The sequence below is a fragment of the Falco cherrug genome, chromosome 8 (assembly GCF_023634085.1).
Source record: "Falco cherrug isolate bFalChe1 chromosome 8, bFalChe1.pri, whole genome shotgun sequence".
Classification (NCBI taxonomy): Eukaryota; Metazoa; Chordata; class Aves; order Falconiformes; family Falconidae; genus Falco; species Falco cherrug.
Window position 1 is genome coordinate 2137801 of NC_073704.1, and position 20256 is coordinate 2158056.

At 39.7% G+C, this 20256-nt stretch overlaps 1 protein-coding gene across 1 annotated transcript in view; it reads left to right on the plus strand.

Annotated features, from left to right (window-relative positions):
* Positions 1 to 20256, plus strand: part of HECW2 (HECT, C2 and WW domain containing E3 ubiquitin protein ligase 2) — a 176318-nt gene that overhangs the window by 103090 nt on the left and 52972 nt on the right. Inside the window, exons 6-13 of the mRNA XM_055719209.1 lie at positions 545 to 714; positions 3248 to 3390; positions 6511 to 6611; positions 8101 to 9438; positions 10746 to 10841; positions 14549 to 14699; positions 15071 to 15174; positions 18738 to 18862. Of these exons, the coding sequence (XP_055575184.1) occupies positions 545 to 714; positions 3248 to 3390; positions 6511 to 6611; positions 8101 to 9438; positions 10746 to 10841; positions 14549 to 14699; positions 15071 to 15174; positions 18738 to 18862 (2228 nt within the window). The remainder of the gene's footprint in view (positions 1 to 544; positions 715 to 3247; positions 3391 to 6510; positions 6612 to 8100; positions 9439 to 10745; positions 10842 to 14548; positions 14700 to 15070; positions 15175 to 18737; positions 18863 to 20256) is intronic.

Here is a 20256-nt window from a genome sequence, read left to right on the forward strand (position 1 = left end):
AAAATAGCTTACCTTCTTCTGTGGTGGGGCAAAGTGTGCATCATAGTCCACAGCAACCTTGATAATGAGTATTTGAAATTATGTTTATCAAAGTCTCAACTTCGGCAAAGTGTGAGTTTGCTACATTACCTCCCATACAGTCTTTTATCTTAGCCCCTTGCCCAGAAACAGAGCAAGCACTATGTGATAGGGTTCTTTTCTGTGGCTTTTGGTTTTTCTTTTTAAGAGTGGAAATACCTTAGATACTAAGAAAAACATTTATAGGTGAGCTACAAGTTCATGCTTCGTGTTTTACAAATAACTAGGGGCTAAAATGTAAATGAGGATGTTGATACCTTTCTTCCCTCTAGTCTCTTGGGAAAACACTTGACTTCCTGCTTTAACTATCTTCTGTACGCCGGATCCAGTTAACATATGAGTAGTTTTAAGTTGCTTTATTTAGTTGTTTATGGTAAATTGATTTCCTGGGTAGTAATTTACTGCTTTGTGAACTAGCTTTAATTTGCTCAGTTCCTTTCTCCTTCCCTCTTGTTTTGCTTCATAGATATTAGAGCAGCTGGACTTAAAAAAGGCATGTTCTTCAACCCTGATCCTTATCTAAAGATGTCCATTCAGCCAGGCAAGAAAAGTACATTTCCTACATTTGCTCATCATGGCCAGGAAAGAAGGTCGACCATCATCAGTAACACAACTAATCCTGTTTGGCACAGAGAGGTAATGTATCCCTTTTGAGAGCTGTCTGCCAGCAGATGCAGTGTACCAGGCCTGTATTTTCTCTTTATGCATTAGTCCTTACTCTCTGAAGGCTGTGAGCTTATTATATAGCTAGTTATTTAAAGTGACACAAAATTTGTAATAATTCTAGGAACCCTGTTGTTGGATAGAAACAGCTGTCATCTGTGTATTTAAGCTGCACCACGGTGAGGTTTTCATTTCCTTCTCTGCTAACAAGAGTTGAACTCGCTCAACAGCCCTGTAGATTTCTTGAAATTACAAAAATTAATTAATTAAAATGGATTATATGTTGTGAGAAGACCCTTTAAGAAAAGGTACAATAAGTGAATAATTGTGCTTGGTGATTGCAATAACCGTGAATTGGGAAATGATATTCTCATTGCGCATAGCAGGTGGCGAGCTGTCACTTTGTCAGGCAGAAGGGATGTCCTTCGGTGTAGCCTCTGTGCGCTGCTGTAGGAAGGAGAGGGCCTGGGGAGGGCTTTCTAGCACCCCTCGGCAAGGTGGGGGGAAAGGCAATTTGGCAGAAGGCAGTTTTCCAGGTGTGTTTGTACTGGATAAGCTGTGCAGGTCTCAGAGAGGGAACTCAAGAGCACAGAAAAGCCAGGCTGTGCCTTTGAAGGTAAATGTTTCTGTGGGCAGCAAGGTGAAAATACACAAATCCACAGCCCTTTCAGGACCGTCAGGCAGCGTTCTTGATCTGTGCCTGTTTTCTAATGAGCAGATGCTTGTACTGTGTTTGATGAACGTTAACGTGTTCTTTAGGAAGACTGGAGAATTGAGTGGGCTTGGGAAAATATTCCCACAAATCATAATCAAAGGAAACAAGCAGTAAACCAGAACAGAGCAGGGCCAGCCTTAGCACTGCTCCGCGGTGCCTGGTTGTGGGAAAGGCTGTAGGTGTGTGGAAGTCTTAAAATCTTCAAAAGATCAGAGTTCTAATCTCTTTATTGATTCTTCATCTTTCTGTCTGTGCATCCATCTATCCAGTAGATAGGAAGAAAATCTACTCTTATTCTTCCTCTTTGCTTTCCTCCAGTTCTCCCCCATTTTGAAGCCTCTTAGAAAAGTGATAATGTTCACTGGTACGTGCGTTGTGTCGGCTTGCTTTGGCTGCTGACCTTCCTGTAGCAGTGCTCTGACTACAGCAGGCTATGATACCATTACATATGCTGCCCTAGTGGTGCAGGATTGGTCTTGTTTTACATCTGCTCCTTTCTGCAAAATAATGTGCAATTTTTTAGCAAACTGAGTGTGACAGATTTTTAAATTCTGTTTATTACAGGAACGCAGCTCTGAGAGTTGCCCAGCATGAGGGAAGTGGGTTTTATTTCTAACCCAGTTTACTTGCTGTCTTTGAATATATTTAGCTGATGTCTGCAGCTGAACTGTTGTTCCTTGTTTTGTTCCTCATTCAATACGTCTTTAGCTATCTGGCCAGATGTGTATTAGGCATTGTACTCAGGTTGCAATTTGCTCAGAGGGCTTAAATATGGCAGATGGTGAAAGAGTAACTAGAATGACCTCAGCTTTTCTGAGTAGGTGATACCATACTTTGCTGTTTGGTTATTTGAAATATCTTAAAATCTAGAGGAAAAATAAAAATCTTTGGTTCTTAAGCTTGCTTTCCTACGGGAATTCATTATCACACTGTTTGTATGTGTGTGTCTAACACCATGCCTGCTTGTGTATTTGCCCTGTACCACTTCTGAATCTTTTGGCCATCTTCAGGCAGACTTGCCAGAGCAGCACAGATCTCCAAGTGTTCATAAACTGCATGAAAAAAGATGCCAGGCTGAGGGAGTAGCTGTGATAGTGTTCCCTCACAGGGAAAGGTGGAAGAATGATCTTACCAGACATCGAGACATTTCTTACGAAGTAGAACCATGTTTTTTAAAGGCCCCAAGTGCAGAAGAAGGTTCTGTTGGATCTTGCTGAGATGATTTGTGAACTTTGGGGAAAGAATCTATAGAAAATTCTCCTCCTTTAGCTACAGTACTCCTGAAAATACTGTATACACATTGCCCTCTTGCATTTCTGTCATGCATACAAAAAAAATGAACGCAAAGCATGGTATTGGAAGGGAAGTTCACCAAGCATGGCTTAGAGCGGGACACTTTCTTCCTTCTGCATTGACCTGGCTGCTCTTCTATAACCTGATAGAGTACAGCAAGGATTCCTTCTCTTTTTGCTTTCTACTGTCCAAAGCAAGCACTAGGACATACTGTTTTCTGCTTTCTGACACAGACCATGCAAGTGCTTTTATCCAGTGCAGTTCCTTGCTGAACAGTTATTTTCAAGGAGAAGTTAAAGGGTGTGGAATTCCTGAGAGGCTAGTTAGGTATGCAAAAATACAACACTTAATAAATGATGCTGACGTTATTTTGCAATATGGAAACTGCTGTCATCAGTCATTGCTTTTGGAGTTCACTGCATGCTAGTAATAATTATGTACATATTTTCTGAATAAAGGTGTATTGATAGTAGTGTCAACTCTGTTCTTTCCTTCCAGAAATATTCTTTTGTTGCACTTCTAACAGATGTCCTGGAAATTGAGGTTAAAGACAAATTTGCCAAGAGTCGCCCGATCATCAAGCGCTTTCTTGGGAAGTTAACCATACCTGTTCAGAGACTACTGGAGAGACATGCAATTGGGTAAATTAATATATTCTAAACGTTACCTTCCATTGATCAGGGAGACTCAGCATCTAGGATATTAGGATGGAGCAGCCTTTCTGGCTTACTGGCACAGACTAGCAAATTTCTGCAGCGTCTGTATAGAAAATTTAGTAGGAATTTTAATAGCCTTATTGCCTGACTGGAAGATGTCAGTGTTTCCAGCCCTGCTCTGAATGCGTGTAACTTTGCATACATGTGTGTCTATGATGGGGTTTTTTTCAGCTTGCTTTATTTACGCAAAAGATGTTACCCTCTGGCTAGCTAGTCATGAAGCAAGGCATTATCACAATACTATGTGATCATGTGCAAATCTTTTAGAGGAAGCAGATTTTATTGTCTCATTTCTCTTACAGTTCAGGTATCTGTAACTGTCAGTTTAGTAGTCAGAGATTTAATGTATGTTCTGCTAATTGGCCAGAACTGCAAGGCTGTGACTCCTTATTTTTCAGAGTGCTGGTGGTACTATGCAATTAAAATTGCCTTTTGCTGATAGTATTGCTCTAATGGGACTCAAAAATCACTTGTTATGCTATATATATAAAAAAAATCTATTCATTTTTTTGATAGCTAACTGTTCTGATACAAAGATGAAGGTCACTTAGAAATTTTTAAGATTTTTTTTTTTATACTTCATGATGGTTACTGGAGGGGACAATAGCATAACCAAGTGGGTGATCCAACGAGGGCTTTCTACAACCGTGTGCACTGAGAAGAGCCTGAGACTTGGTCATTAGGCACTGTGACAGGTTGCAGGTGTGAAGTGAATGGCTGGAGGTCTGTGAGAGATGCAGTAGTGTGTGCAAAACCACAGTTTTACATTTTAGACAGAGCAGTAATTGTAGAGTATATTATTTTGTTAACATCTTTTTATATAGATATGCTGTATATGACAAATTAGAAATAAGAATTCCTTAAAAGACAATAGGAGGAACTGAATTATTCAAGTGTGGGTTTTTTATAGAACCTAACTCAAAGTCTGCTAAAGTTAATGCGTCTCCATTAACTTTAAAAGGCCACTGGATGAAGTCCATGAGGAATGATGGTGAAATAAAATGCAGGTATTCTTCCCTGAAAGTTTGAGGGCATGGCAGTATCATCATGCTTTTGAGCAGGATATAAATGACTAGCCTTATTTTTCACAGGTATTCCTATCAAAGTAACAAGTTGAGAAATGGAGAAGATCAAATTCTATTTGAAAACCATTTTCAGCTTCAAGTTTCCAAAGTAGTGGTTAACTGATAAGTAAAATAAGAATAAAATTTTAAGAGTAGCTTAAAATTTTGATAAATCTTCTGATATAGAATTTATTTTAAAAGAGAAAAAAAAAGCCTGTCTGTTTGTTTCGTAGTGGTATCCAAGAGCAGGTCAGGTGTATATATACAATCCAACTTTTCTAAGAAATGCTTCGTCTTTATTTTCAAGAAATTGTGATGTCAAGCAAGTAGCTTTTTCTAATAAATTTGCACACTGCTATACACTCAAAAATAGTATCATGGTACAGACTGGTTTCAAGACTGACTAGTTCAGGGTCTTCATTTCCATGCTAAACCCCAAAATGTTTTTTCTGCCCTGGGAGTCCTTCGGTGTGAGGTCTGGAAATTACCCATCTGCTGTGTTCAGCAGTTCTTGTCTATGAGTTTTGAAACCAGTGTCCTGGAAGACATTTCCTGTTCTCTTCTCCAGACCTCAGTTCTGTATATTTAACATATCAAATTGTTCTAGGAAAGAAAGGGCTGTATAATAAATATGCAGCAAGAATGCAGGTAAGTATTCAGTTTGGCTTTGTCAGGACTGACATTAAGCCAGTTTTGCCTCTTCATCTGTAATTTATTTGTCCATTTACAGCCACTTCTAGACAGACTGAACTAAAATTCTGCCCCACTTTTAGCTGTCATTATAGCTTACAAGTTTGTGTGACGGAATGCCTGGTGGCTTTAAATCTAATGGAAAGTATGATAAATTAGCATGAGAATCATCTAGTATTGATTCAACTGAATACAGAGGAGACGTTATTTGTGTCGTGGCTTTTGCTAACTTTAAATGGCCTAGAGTAATGGAAATCGATGTAAAAACTGCAGAAACCTCAAATAGCAATCTTCTGAGGATAGCCCCAAGTCTAGCCGAAGAATTAGAGTTGCGGTACAGAGCGATGAATCTGTGACAGGTGCTGGAGACAATACTGTAATAATGTGATGTGCCGAGCAACGTGGGGAGGCTGCTTTGTTGGTTTTTTTTCCACTCAGGACCTTTTTTTTTGCTAAAAGTCAATGCAAACTGTTGCAGCTTATTTCAGTCATGACCTTGCATTTGTCTGTCACTTGTGTTGCAGTAGGAGTGCCTCCCATAAAGAAGAGGTCTTTATAGCAACATAAATTTATTTGCATAAATAACAGTAATATTCTTCTGTAGTTCCCTCCTTTCCCTTTAGCTGTCCCAGCTGTGCTGAGCGGGGCTGGGACTGTGAATTCCGGCTGTGCCCAGTAAGACTGTATAGCCGAGGGTCTATTCCTAAGTCAAGTCTGAGTCCCAATCAGTTCAGTATCTCTTAAAAACATATTTGAAGTTAAATCCAAGCATTAATAGCTTTTCTAAATAGGAATGCAGAAGTGCTTTACTGACCAAGAACTAAAATGTGAAGAAACTATCTGGGAATTCTGTAGAGCCACATACAGTTTTTACAAAACCACAAGGGGGCAGAAGGTTTTAAAAAATGAAAGATTTTGTTAATTATAAGCCATGTGTTGAGTTGGGGGAAGAAGGTTAGGGGAAAGGGATCCTTTCCAATTTGAATTCTTACGACTTAAGAAGAGATATAGATGTATAAGAATTGCTGGAGCACAGTCCATATTTGTAAATGATCAAAAGTAGTTTGTTAGGCTGTTTTATTTGTTAACTAAAGGTATTTTACACCATTGTTGCAATGTTTGTGCTTTCCCATACAAGTCAGAGTATGTGGCTGATTTTAAGACTGTAATAGAAATTACCTCCTGTCGTGTTGTTTTATCTGATAAGGGCCTCTAATACAAAATACTGCAAAAATAAAACCAGTTAAAATTTTAAAATAACCCCACTATCTTTTTTTTTTTTTTTTTGCAGAGACCAGGTTCTCAGCTATAATCTTGGCAGAAGGCTCCCAGCTGATCATGTAAGTGGGTATCTCCAATTCAAAGTGGAAATCACATCTTCTGTTCACGAAGGTAAGAATTTGTTGATGATCTAGATCTATTTATTTCTATTTCTAGGACTTTCTGTGATAATACACTTTCTCATGTGTGTACAGTGCCTCTATGACAGATTTTTCTATTGGGATTTGAAGCTTAGATATGCCAGCTACTGGTTTGGAGACAGCAATTCCAAAACAGCAACACTCGCCATATTGTTTGCCTGTTTTGTTGGATAGATTTTAAATGAATCCGCTTATGATTCTCGCTTTATGGGATAGGTTGGGTAATCAAATCCATTGTTTCTCTTCACTCTGTAACATCTTCCCTCTGCAACACCTTTGGCTGAGATAAGCAGCTGCAACTGATATTCCACCTGTGCTCTCCTCCCCTGCCAGTGTACATGCAGATCACTGTGCTGTCCCCCTTTCAGAGAACTCTGTCCTGCTTATAACTGAGAATATATCTTACAGTTATGAGAATACATGCTTCCATTAGGCAATTCTTTTATTTCCCTTTTTTCCTGTTCTGAAGGCAACTAGCAGAACATGGATGGTACAGTTGCGTGTTTGTCACATCATATGTGTCTATTAACATGGTTTTAGTCTTAGATTCTCCTTCATTAGACTTGGTATAATCTCCTTGGTAGTGAGATATTGCTGCCTTAACTTGATACAACCTTCTTGCCTTTTCTATAGCTATGTAGTCCTGTATCTCATTAATATTTTTGCTCTGTCACCATTTAAAAAATGCTTCTGTCTTCAGTCCTGTTTGTTGCCAGGCACTGTAGTTCCGTGACGTCACTGTTGGGTTTCGTGCAGACGTATACAGACACTTAACAGTTGGATTAGTCAACTCTATGCCTGTTTAATTTCCGTGTGGGGAGCTACCATCCCTTGTTGCAAATGAGATGGGTTATTTTCCTTCTGCATGTATTACCATAGCATACCTAATACCTCGTGAACTTTACTGAAGTAGATTCCCATTCTTTATAGTGGAAAGTCCTATAAATTAACTCAAAATAAACGTTGTGTATGGAATTTGATATCTGTACACAATTTGCAATTCTTAATGCTCGTTTACATGCTGCTAAGGGTGTAATGACAACTGGTGTCAGTGACTGGCTTTGTGTACATCCTGTTTTTTAATATGAGATACATGCTGTAGAGATCTGGTTCCTTGCTTCTGAGGCTGGTTTTACTGACAATTTGGGAGGACTGTCAGCCCTTGGCAGCGCTCTGTCTTTTGAAAGCAAAATGAGATTCCTTTAAAGTCATACTTCACACCCCATACATTTTCTTTGTCCTGCAAAATAGTATAGACATACAGAGAAAACTCTGTAATTGCTGTTATAACACTGGAAATGCCTCTATTATTTTAGTTGCATTTTCTTCCTGTAGTTGTCTGAAATAAGCAAACATCTTGCAAGATGTGTATTTTTATATAACCTTTGTGATGCAGACAAAGTAGAATGAACTGTGCGTTGCTACATTGTGCTTGACATTCAGTATTTGTGCCTCTGCAGATGCTTCACCAGAAGCAGTTGGCACTTTGCTGGGAGTTAACTCTGTAAATGGAGACTTGGGGAGCCCCTCCGATGATGAGGACATGCCAACAGGACATCATGATACATCCACAGTGTGTTCCAATGGTCCAGTCCTCGAGGACTCTTCTGGAGAAGCAATCCTGCGACACCCTTTAAGGACTAGTACAACTCTGGAGACAGATCAGGATGACTTGACCTCCGGTGCTTCAAGATCATCGCCTACCAGAGGTCGCCAGGACTCGCTAAATGACTATCTGGATGCAATAGAACACAATAATCATCCCAGACCGGGGACGTCTGCCTGTGGTGAGCGTCCCCACGGAGCCTCTCCAAAACTGAGGAGCAGCTTCCCAACTGACACAAGACTTAGTGCTATGCTTCACATTGACTCAGATGAAGAGGAGCATGAGCTACATCAAGACCTGGGTTTTCCGTCTTCCTTGGAAGATGATGGTGGTTTAGTAATGCTTAATGGTGCTACAAGAAACGTCGAAAGGAATGGTCTAAGTTATTCATCAGATCAGGTAATGCAAGGGCCTGCAGAGAGCGAAAGCGTTTCAGCCTCTGAAGCTCCTTTGCCATCAACTGATGAGCAGCAAGAGGCTCCCCCAGAGCTTCCACCGTCCCAGTTAGCAGGAGGTGAAACCCTGCAGGGTTCTCAAAGCGAAGCAGCAGCAGAGCAGGCTGGCAGCGAGTCCTGTGCTGCTCAGGAGGCAGAGCAGCCCCCTAGCAGTGCGGACGCAGGATCTGCCAGTGCCTCTGCTGGGAGCAGAAGGGGTGTTAGTGAGACGGAATCCATTGATCAGGGGTCTGAACCTTCCCAGATGTCATCAGAAACTGAGCAGAGCGATCCTGCTCGCACGGAAAGCGTCAGTGAGGCTAGTACCCGGCCAGAAGGGGAGAGTGACCTGGAAGGGGCGGACAGCTCTTGCAATGAAAGCGCAACTGTGCGACGTTCCTCAGTTGAAATGCGGTGTTCTTTTGAAAGCGCCAGGTTTCCTGAGACCCCAGCCTTTTCTTCTCAGGAGGAAGAAGAGGGAGCTTGTGCCACCGATGCAGCTAGAACTGAACCAGGTGCTGAAGCACAGGACTCTGCAAGTACTTCTGGCTCTCTACCTGTGGTACAGTTACCTCCAGAGGAAGCACAGGAGGCTGAGGCAGGTGAATTACAAGACCGAGAGGAAGGAGAAGAAATCTGGCAAAGGAGAAGAAGCCTGCAGGCAGCAGCTGCCAACAGCCAGTCTCAGGAGGAAGAACCTGAAGGAGCCCAAGCAGCTTGTGAGGGTGCTACAGCACAGGTTGAAGGAGCTACTGGAGGTAACAACTGCAGGAGGCACTTCCTGAAGTGACCTTTCTGCAACCAGTAAAAATTATTTAAAAACTTAACATCTGAAAATAAAGATCTTCATTTCTCAATTTCATTGTCTTTCAAGACTTTGGGGTTTTGTTCCTTTGAGGTTTATTCCCTTCTTCAAGAGACTCCTGGGGTTTTTGGTTTAACAAAAAATAAAACCTGAAATATCTGAGACATGTTTGTTTTGAAATGGGATATATTTTAGTTCTTGAGAGAGTAGTGAGAAGGAGGATGAAGAGGAGGAAAGAACTCCACAATATTACCCTGCTTGCTAATCAAAATGGTAATGAGAGGGGGACAAAAATCCCCAAACTATGAAATGCAATCTAGAATTTATATTTGGGTCTTTTCTTTTGCATGTTTCTGTATTAGCATTAAAACATAAAAGTAATGAAAAGAAAGGGGGGAAAAAAAGAATTGTTTTTTAGTCATGCTTCGGGTTGTTTTATCTTCCCTTTCCCCATTCCTTATCTATATAGACACATCCTAACACAGCTGGAACCGTGGGAGGAGAGGAATGTGTTACTCAAGTTAACACTAAAACTTTTACCATTTGTAAAATTGTTTTAACAGTTTAGCATTTTGTGTCTCGTTAAAGTCACTGAAAGTAGAAATGTGTCCCTAATGGATTAACTGTTCAATTTCTTCAGGAATTGAAATGGATCTAATCAAGTGGGTTTCTAAATGTGTCTGTTTCATAACATTTCAAAAGTTTTGAGATCTACTCATTTCTTTTTGTAATCAGCTCTTTGATTTGGAAAGAACGATTTGGATATTTATTTCAAATACTGTCAATACTTTATTTTACGGCATTTTCTAGACATTTGGGACTCTCTTTTTATTAGCTGTCAGGTTGCACCATGTTTTGCAGATCAGTGTGGCCACAGCAAGGAAGGCTAGTGGACCTTCACCTCCCACTCTTACTGCAAGGCGTCTGCCGGGGCCAGGTGGAGGTTTGTCCTTGTCCCTTGCTGGGGTATGGCTCAGGCACACACTGTTGTTTCTGTGCCCTGGTTTCTGCTGGTCACAGGTGGATGTGCCACATCCCAATAAGTGACATTTTCCAGACAAAGACTGCAGCACATCCCAGAGAAATCACTTGCCTAGAACTGTAGACCTAACTTGTTTGGCCTAAAAAAAATGAAGACTGTTAGATCTATCCTAAAACGCTAGTCCTCAGAAGGTTTAGCATGTCTCGTTCACTTTCGAGGCAACTCTAGGGCTTCCCCACATCGACTGAAAAAATAATTTGTGGGCGTTTTGCTTCCAGGTTCTCAAGCCAATGGCCATCAGCCCTTGAGGTCGCTGCCTTCGGTACGTCAGGATGTTAGTCGGTACCAGAGAGTGGATGAGGCTCTACCACCAAGTGAGGTTCTTCATACTTTAATTGGGGGCTAAGCTGCCTGGATCTCATTACTGAGATCTCATTACATTTCTTTTTTAAATGTGAGAACTGAAAATGAACAGCTGAGAAGTTCTAAGTGAGGAGCGATGATGGCGAAGTCCAGTGCTGTTTTGTAAAAGGCGTTGTGCTCGGGCTGCGGGCTGCGGGACGGGTTATGATAGTTACACCTGGTGCATACAGGTGTGCTGAGTGACATTTGCGGAGAAGCAGGAAGGCGCGGTGCTGCTTTTTCCGCATGCAGTGTACATGGGTAGGGAGGGGAAGTGATATGCTGTATGAGACACTTGGAGCAAAAGTCGTCAAGCACTCTGAAACCTCTAAATACTTCTTGTATTGTCATGATTTACAAAGAAATATATAACATCTTTAATCTCTGCAGATTTTGTGAAAGGCGTCTGTGTTTTTCTTGCATTTTTTGAGGTAGTGTGAAGACTTACTGAGTTAAAATAAACCTAGGTATTAAGCAACAGATAGATGAGCCTAAATTGACAGATAAATTCTAATTTCTTTAATGCATATGGAAAATACATTCCTGCCAATTGGTGGACTGATTCACTTGCTTAATCGTGGGGCAGTGAAAATCCATTTAGTATTAGAGAAAGTTAAATGAGCATAGAAGAAAGTTAAATTCAGACACACTGAAGTCTGTGGCAAAGCTCTACTACTTTAAAGGAGTCAGGAGTTCAGCTATTTAGTGTAAAATCAATAGATCCTTATTCCACAGTATGGAATGGGACTGTGCTTGCTCTGTAATTGGAGAGGGTAACTGGGAGGAGCCTGATAGCAGAACACGGGTATAACTGGATGTTGGAAAGCCAGGGTTGTGAGTTGTTTTTGTTCCCTGAGCTTCTGTTATTATCAGTGCATGTAACAAATTTGTCCTGCGTACAGATCCTAAAGTTAACTGCCACCTCAGTAAACCAGTATTACGTTTTACAAAATTGTGCCTGGGAGACACATATCTCAGTTGCATTTTTATCACTTTTCATATTGAAAAAGACAGAGAACATTACGGGAAATACTAGAGAGCAATGTAATAAATGAGAAATGCACAGAGATGGCTTTTATAGTATAGGTTTATTGGTTTATACATAGATTGCTTTTTGTGTTTGAGAAATAAACCATACACTATAATAACTACTTGGGAAAACTGTTGGAATGTTAATGGAAAGGTTTGGCTGTGTGGTATTCTAACATTTGCTGGAAGTTTTACACAGTCATTCATAGGCATGCATATACACATCTCCGCTTTACAACCAAAGCCCAATGCGATCTTTATGTAGATCATTTGCTAATGTGAATAAAATCTTAAGTACTAATTGTTACCTAGATTCAGTTTTTCCCTTCAAAGCTCTGCTTTCAGATACAGAGTTTTAATAATAGTGAAAAAATGGAGAAAACATTTAGAATACGATTTTGAGTTATAAACTGCAATTTCTGTGTAATTTGGATTGTATTCTATTTGTTGTTTCACCAGAATCTGAAACGAAGAAAGAAAACCAGGATTATTTCTTTCAGTTGTGTGTAAGCTAAATTAAAGAATTGAAAATATTTATCTAGTATTTCTGTCTATAATATGCAACATTATGCTCCAGTTCCTACATTCTTGGGGAAAAATCAACAAATAAGCTTGACCACACAACCTTGATGAATTAGCTTGCTGAATTGCAAAATTTAAGTTATTTGTAACATTTGACTAACGGAGGATATCCTTGTCTGTCATTACTTATGTGCAGGTGCTTTACTTTAGAAGCCATTGCCCAAGTGTTTAAACTTGTGTATTTAAAATTGAGTGCAGGCAAAAATGCTTTTATTCTGCAAGACCACATTACAGAAATGGTGACTGTGTGTCAGAATTGGACATATAATCACCGCAAGAAAAACCTCAGCTATTATACAGTGCTTTAGGGTTTGACATTAAGCAAAATAGTAACTTTCAAATGTATTACATTTTCAATAGCAAATGTAGTGATTATGCCAGAAACTTTGCATTGGAGTTTTATTTCTAAACTTGTATATTAAATTTACAGTATAGTACAAAATTTTGAATTTTTCCTCCTGAAATTGCACTTTGTTCCTTAAATGGTTCTCTTTATTCCTATCCTATTTCTTCCTCTGAGCTTACTTTCCTGCATAGCTCTTGTTCATAGTAGAAATACTTTATAAACATTAATAGGCTGGTTTGATTGTCCATCATGACAATAGAATAGTAATTTGCATTGTGGCCAGCTGAAGTACACAGCTGTCATGTGGAGGTGACACCATGAATTTATCTCAAAACCTGCCTTCCCTCCCTCTTTGTGAGTCAGCTGAGGCCCTACAGTTAATGCAGTGAGCCACTTGGCTGCCTCCAAGACTTGACAGAAGCCATAGTGTGCGTACAGTAACAATGCCCGAGGTTTTAAAGCTGTCAGTATTAAATGCTTTACAGTAGAATTTAGTTCTCCTCCTCTGCTGTCAAGACATTTTTATGCCGTCTTTCCTCGCAGAGTGGTGGTCATTTAGGATTGGTTGCTTGCCAATGGGTTTTGAAATGTTGCTGCAGTGACTGATGTTTTCACCTAAACTTGCAATCTAGAAAGTCTCGTCTAGAAGCCTGAGCTCTCAAAGGCAGTTTTTTCAACTGATGTGCTAAATGGTCTGCACTTTTTCTACAGTTGCTAGTGTCCAGGAATCAGGCATGTCTATTCTGTATATAAAATATTTCAGTATTTTATTATTGTTGCATGGACCCTAGCCATGATCAGTGTCTTGGTATCTTGTTCATTTTCTGAGCAGTTGTTAGGCAGATGATGGTGTTTCTGCCCCAAAAAGCTTAAAGGCCTAGGTGTTGTGATGGAACTGGTTTCCACTGAGCACCAAGCCAGTTGTGGTTGGCGAAAGGTTCCAGTGCCTTCATCTCTGCTTTCCTGGCATGTCTCTATGGTCTAGACTGCTAACAGTGTCTGTAGCTTGTGCTGCAAAACCAGTGGACGGCATGGTAGTTACCACTTGCATAAGAAGTTGAATTTTCTATGATAGTTGCATAATTGGCAATTCTGGGGCATGCATTTAATATATGGAGTTTTATTGTTATAATTGCCCATCTTTTCTGGCAGGTCTGCTTGCTTTTAACATAGGTGCATGTAAACAAAGAAACAGCACTGGCACCTATTTTATTGCTGTTAGTTAGCTGGGGAAAAACAGTGACAGGTGTCCAGTATTGCGAGGGTTTGGGTACTTACCCATTGGCCTTTTGCGTTGGAATAAGCCTCATGGATTGGATCTAAATTACTTCAGCCCAAGAGAATTAGTCTAAGTGTCCTGATTATTATTTTTTTTCCTGTGGAACAATTACTGGTTAGCGGGAAATAAGAATAGAGAAAGTAATAGGAATTATTAGATATGGATTCCACAGAATCTTACCGACATTGGGGAATTTGATTTACAAGATAAAATAGGGAAAAGCCATGTCGCTTACCCTTTCAGTAAGAAAGTTCTGTGCTGAAGTCATCCTGTAAAAGAGAAACAGTAACTTGAAATAGATTGTTAGTGACATTATATATATATAAATATATATATAATGTCACTAATTGAATAAATATATATATATATATTAAATACCTCTCTCTAAAGAAATTAATAAACCCCAAGACCTCCGCAGTTCACAGTATTTTATTGCTACTTAGACTGGGAGGCTCGGATTGACAGCCATGGACGGATTTTTTATGTGGACCACGTGAACAGGACAACAACATGGCAGCGACCCACAGCCCCCCCAGCCCCACAGATTCTCCAGAGGTCAAATTCCATACAGCAAATGGAACAGCTGAATCGCCGGTAAGAATTACCAGTGGTGTTTGTGAATTGTGTGCTTGCAAAGCTGCCTTCACTGTTACGAGGCTGAGTATGAAGGCAGGGTCACAGTTGCTACCGCAGCTGACTATATGTATTTATTTTTATGTGGCTGGCCCTTTTAATTAGCATGTGGGCTTCTCGGGCTTTTGTGTTCCACCTGTGCTCATAAGCTATGTAGCTAAAAAAACCCCTTGTGATAATGGTTTTCAGAAATTCAAAAGGAAATTAATGCAGGAGTTAGAGGTCAATGTATATTAACCTACATGGCAGAGAAGATGGGCAAGCTCCCTCAGAGCCAGAATTGGATCATAGTTACCATATACTATATATAAAGTCCAGTTTTCTAACCCTAGGTACCAGAGCATCCGAAGAACAATGACTAACGACAGGCCTGAAGAGCATACAAATGCCGTGGATGGAGCTGGAGAGGAAACTGACTTTCACCATTCTAATGCAGGTTAAAAAATAACCCACCAGCACCAGCCCCCAGCCCCAGAGAAACACTCATGTCATAGATGATTAAATGAGAGTGACATAAGGCAGAACCTAACTTATTCCCCTGAAAGCCTGGGTGAAAATAGAACCATTTGTGTTCATTGCTGTGTAGTTTTTGAAAATTATGGCTCAGCCTGTTCAATACACTGAGGAGACGTATGTGAGACTTGGAGCATTTTTCTGTCAGTACCTGGCTGGGCGAAAATATAGGCCGGACATTTGCAGTGAAAAAGTATAAAATTGTGTGGTCTGAGTTACAAATATTTTGAATCTGCTATTGCATTTTGAAATGGTAGAATATAGGACTAGAAAGGACTTCGGACAGTCATTGGCTTCATCTCTGTGCTGAAGATAGATAGGATGAGCTCTACCTAAACCATACTTGGCAAATTCTGTCTTGTGTTCTTATAACATGTTCTTCAGTTGATGGACGTTCTGTAACTTCTTTAGACAATCTACCCATACTGTTCTTCTTAGTCCTATAATATATATTACTATATTAGAATATATTCTAATAATTCTTATTCTCATATTCTTAAATCCATTACTTCCTACTCTTTCCTCATGGCTTGTGTTTTTAGGTCTCCAGTTATTTTGTTGGCCTTGTCAGGACTGCCTTCAGTTGGTCTGCAGCTCCTGAGGTTTATTTCAGAAAATTAAACAAACCTGTGACTACTGCACTGAAGAGATTGCAGAAATGTCACGTCTTTCATACAACACTCCTTGTACATTCATTGCATAATTACTTTTTTTCTGATAGTTTGACACTAAACACCAATGTTCAGTCTCTGATCTGCTGAAATCGGGTCCAGAACTTTGTGTACTGGTCTCTGGCACAGATGTGTTTTTCATCTGATGTTTGTGCTGTCGATTATCCCTACCCTGCACACAGGTCTTCGCACTTTTCTAACGTGTCACTATGGTTTTGAATCTTGTCCATCCTACTGTCCAAGTACTGCATCATCTTCTAGCTGGACCAAGTTCTGTCCTTCCTATCCAGTCATTAATAGAAATAATGAATAGGACCAGACCCGGACAGATCTCAGTGAAACATCGTTTGGTGTGCTCTTTTTGTTTGACATAAATGATAACTGCTCTTCCATACATTTTTGCAAACCATCTGTTTCAGGTAATTTTTCACCAAACATGATTATGAGGGTATCAGGTGGACAGTATTAAAGGCCTCATTAACATCAAAATATGTGGCCTTTACACCACTTTAGTAGAAAATAACTTAGTTCGTTATAATTCATTTTTCAGCAATCCTAGTTATTTGCGTTTCTCTACCTTGATGTATTCTCATTGTATTAACTAGTATGACATTTCATATGTCTGAGAATAGAAAATATGTCAACTCATCTATAGTTTCCTTCATCTTTTTTTTTTACATATTCTTTGGATAAATGGATATAATATGTATGTCTTTTCTTCTGAGAACTCCTTCAGACCTCTGAAATAATGACCAGTGTCTCAGAGATTGCTTTGCCTGGTTTCCTAAGTGTGTTGGAATACACTTCATCAAGCCCAAAGGGTTTGAAAACCCTCTGATTTGCACAGCAGTCTTTAACCTGCTCTTTACCTAAACTAGCCTAAGAAGAAAGTTCTCTTTCTTCCGTTTTTCAGTTGTTCTGGTTGTCTGATTGGTGTTAACTTTTTGACTGAAGACAGAAGGAAAGATACTTTTTTGAATGAGCTCTAAGTATGATTACTAGTTTTTCTTCTGGCTAGGCAGTTCTCTCCATAATCTTCCTACTACTAACTCACTAACACATTTATAAGGTTAATTTGTTACCCATCCAGTCCCTTGCATAGTTGTGTGTTATTATGTGCTTTGGCTTTGTCTCCCGAGGTTTTTGATACTCTCTTATAATACTCTTTCCTAAATTAATCTGATACCCAAGCAATGGCACCCTTTCTTTGGTTTCAAGTCATTGCAGAACCTGTGATTTAGCCAAGTGCTCTCTTCGGATATTTTTTTTCTCCTTGCTGCTGCCATAGCCTTTTCTGCCTTTGTGCATGTGCAGCTAGATGGTTTGTTGTGCTGTAAACAAGCCAGTTTAAAGCAAATTCAGGCTAAACACTAATCGGCAAGCTCGGCTGAACAGGCTTTTTGTCAATCAAATTCATGCACGTCAGAACTGGAAGAACCCCCGCACCTGGTGACACATTCTGGTTTCCGGATTACCCAGCCTGTGACAGTGGGCCTATCTGCAGCATGTCACAGCATCTCCCAGGGCGTGAGAAGTGGCTGGGGTACACCCCGGTTTGGTGCCAGTACAGAGCTGACATGCAGCTGCTGTGCATGCCTGGGAGAAACTCCCACCCCAAGCACTCTGGCGGAGCTTCAGGGCATTCTGTGCTACACAGTCACTCCAGAGACAGGCCTCGAGGGGAAGGGCTCGCCGTCTGCTCTTTAAGTGTCTCTAAAAATCCTCTGGTCATCTACGCATCTTGTCCTTATTACCTTCCCATTTTCCAGTTTCCTTTAACACCTAGAGTGAACGTCTTTATTTTCCCCATTCCTTTATTCCGTAATATTTACCCGTCCATATTTGGAATTCTACTCTTTGTCCTTTTCCTTCTCTTTTTTAATTTCTTCTTACTTTTCCCTCAGTTTAGAGTCTGATTCACAGCCTCTCTTCTCCTTTCTCTGCCTGTGGCTTATGCTCTTTTATATCCACGGTAGCTGTGTTCTAGGTGATTAATGTTCATTTGATGGGCAGCTGTGCGAATACAGTGGTATGTAAAAGAAACTGTGAAATGTGGAAGATAGCATACATTTTAGAGTCAAATCAGTGCAGACCCAATCTGAATTTGCAATTTTTATTTATGTTAAAATATGCATCCAGTTGTTGTCCTGTTGATTTTCAAAGGTAATTGAACTCTTAACATCTTAAGAAATACCACTCATAATATATTTCACTTCCTGGTACTGGTGAAAAATCAGTGCCCTTGTGCAGTTGCTAGGAGAACCACCAAATGTTTACTGAAAGTTGAAACTTGAAAGGAAAAGGTTGCCGAGAAAGTACCTTACATAAGTTGCTTAAATATCAGGATTGGGGCTGTGTTAACGGCAGTGATTTATTGGCTTTTTTCCTAAAGGAGGAATGAAACATTTCTAAGTGGGCAATGACTTTTATATCCATTAGTTAGCATTTAAAAAATAACTTAGCGCATACAGCTACAGTATAGTAATGTAGGCTGGCTGCAGGGACCTTCTTGCATCTTACACCCAAGCACATGTTTGGTAACCCAAATAATTGGCTGGGTTTTTTTCTCTTTAATGATTGTTCACCAAAGGCAACAAGTAAAAGTTACTGAACTAAGACTGTGGTATTTTCAGGGACTTCAGTTCTGTGTTAGAAGACATTCAGGTACACTTACTTGGAGAATACTTAATAAATCTGAAATAGTTGTATACCTCGTGCTTTTCTTGCTTGTGTGATTCAAATGAATATAGTTGTTTGCAGTGGTGTTTTGGTAATGATTATTACTGGAAGTCTTTGTTGTTCACTTTGCTGTTAGATTTTCGAAGAGAGAACGTGCTGCCTCACTCTACCTCCAGATCCAGACTTACTTTATTGCTCCAGTCTCCCCCTGTGAAATTCCTTATCAGCCCAGAGTTCTTTACAGTGCTGCATTCTAACCCTGTAAGTATAGTGTCTACAGCTGAAAGACTTTCATAAATGTGTGCTTATAAATATAGTTGTCTTGTGTACAAAGACAATGCTCAGCGTTTGATGCTAAGATATTGGTAGTATCTAGGGAGGCTGGATAAATTCAAACGCTCGTCATTCTTTGCAGTTGGGCTATTAGAGGCATCCTAGTTGGTATTATAGCTTCCATGGTTTTTACTTTTCACTCAATTCATCTTTATTATGTCACAACTCAGTTGCTTATCGAAGCAATAGCTTTCTTACTGTGCTTTGCAGAGGGTTAGAGACAATTCTAAGAATGAAAATGATGCTTATTTTTTAAGATCACTTTGCTGTATATGGATGATTTGTTTCCCCCGGGTGGCCTGGTTTATATCAGAACATGTTAGATCTCACCCTGAACACAAAAGCATCTTAATATATGTTTTCCTTTTCTGTTTTGCCTGTTCTTCAGTTCTTCTTATATCTTTTTTTTTTTTCAATTTTTTTTTCCTTTGTGTAATGGGAAGTGTAGTGTAAACAGAAGTAACAGAATTAATAATTTATTGTCTGCAAGCACACTTGTTAATGATTCAGGGTGTTTTTTTTAATTCCTGGTCAGTGTTAGTTTGGGTTTGGTATAATACGTATGCTTGTCTGTACCTGAATAATTCTGCTTAGCTTGCATAGCTTTATCTTGAATATATGAAGTAGGACAGAGGTAGAAAAGACCTCTGGCCAAGGGCTGGAAGTGCAGGGGCACAGAGTGATATAGGTGACGGCGCAGTGCAGTAGGAGGGCCTATGTCTTCGCTTCGGTCTCTTGCTCATCCTGAGAGAAAGACCTGGTTTCTGCTTGGCTGGGTTTTTTATCAAGGGAACAGCATTAACTGTTTATTTTACCCCTTCTATTTAAAGTTTTTCCTGTTCCCTAGGGCTCTCGTTTTACTCTCTTAGTTTAATTTTATTACGTAAACTCCACGTGGACATGCAGTGATAGGGTATTTTTGAAAAATCAATAGCTGGAAACAATATTTATGTAGATTTCTACAAGCTTATGTATTCCTGCCCTGCAGAAAACTTAACAGCTTTATTGCTGTATTCAACTCATTATTCCAGATATCAGAACATATCTATGAAATTTCCACTTTTAAAGTAATTTTAATGCTATAGGATTCTTCAAAGTTCCAGGGACAAGTGTGGTAAATAGAATCTGTAATATATTTCACACTTTTGTGAAGTGAGTCAATTATGAAATTTTGTATATATCAAGCAAAATAAGAAACATCAAACATCCCAAAGCCCCAGGAAAAGTGCCATGGTTTTTCATATTGTTGTGGCTTAGTTGGAGATAATTTTTAAGGTTTTATAGATGATTAGGTAATTTATTTACAGTGGAAATGTTGTCTT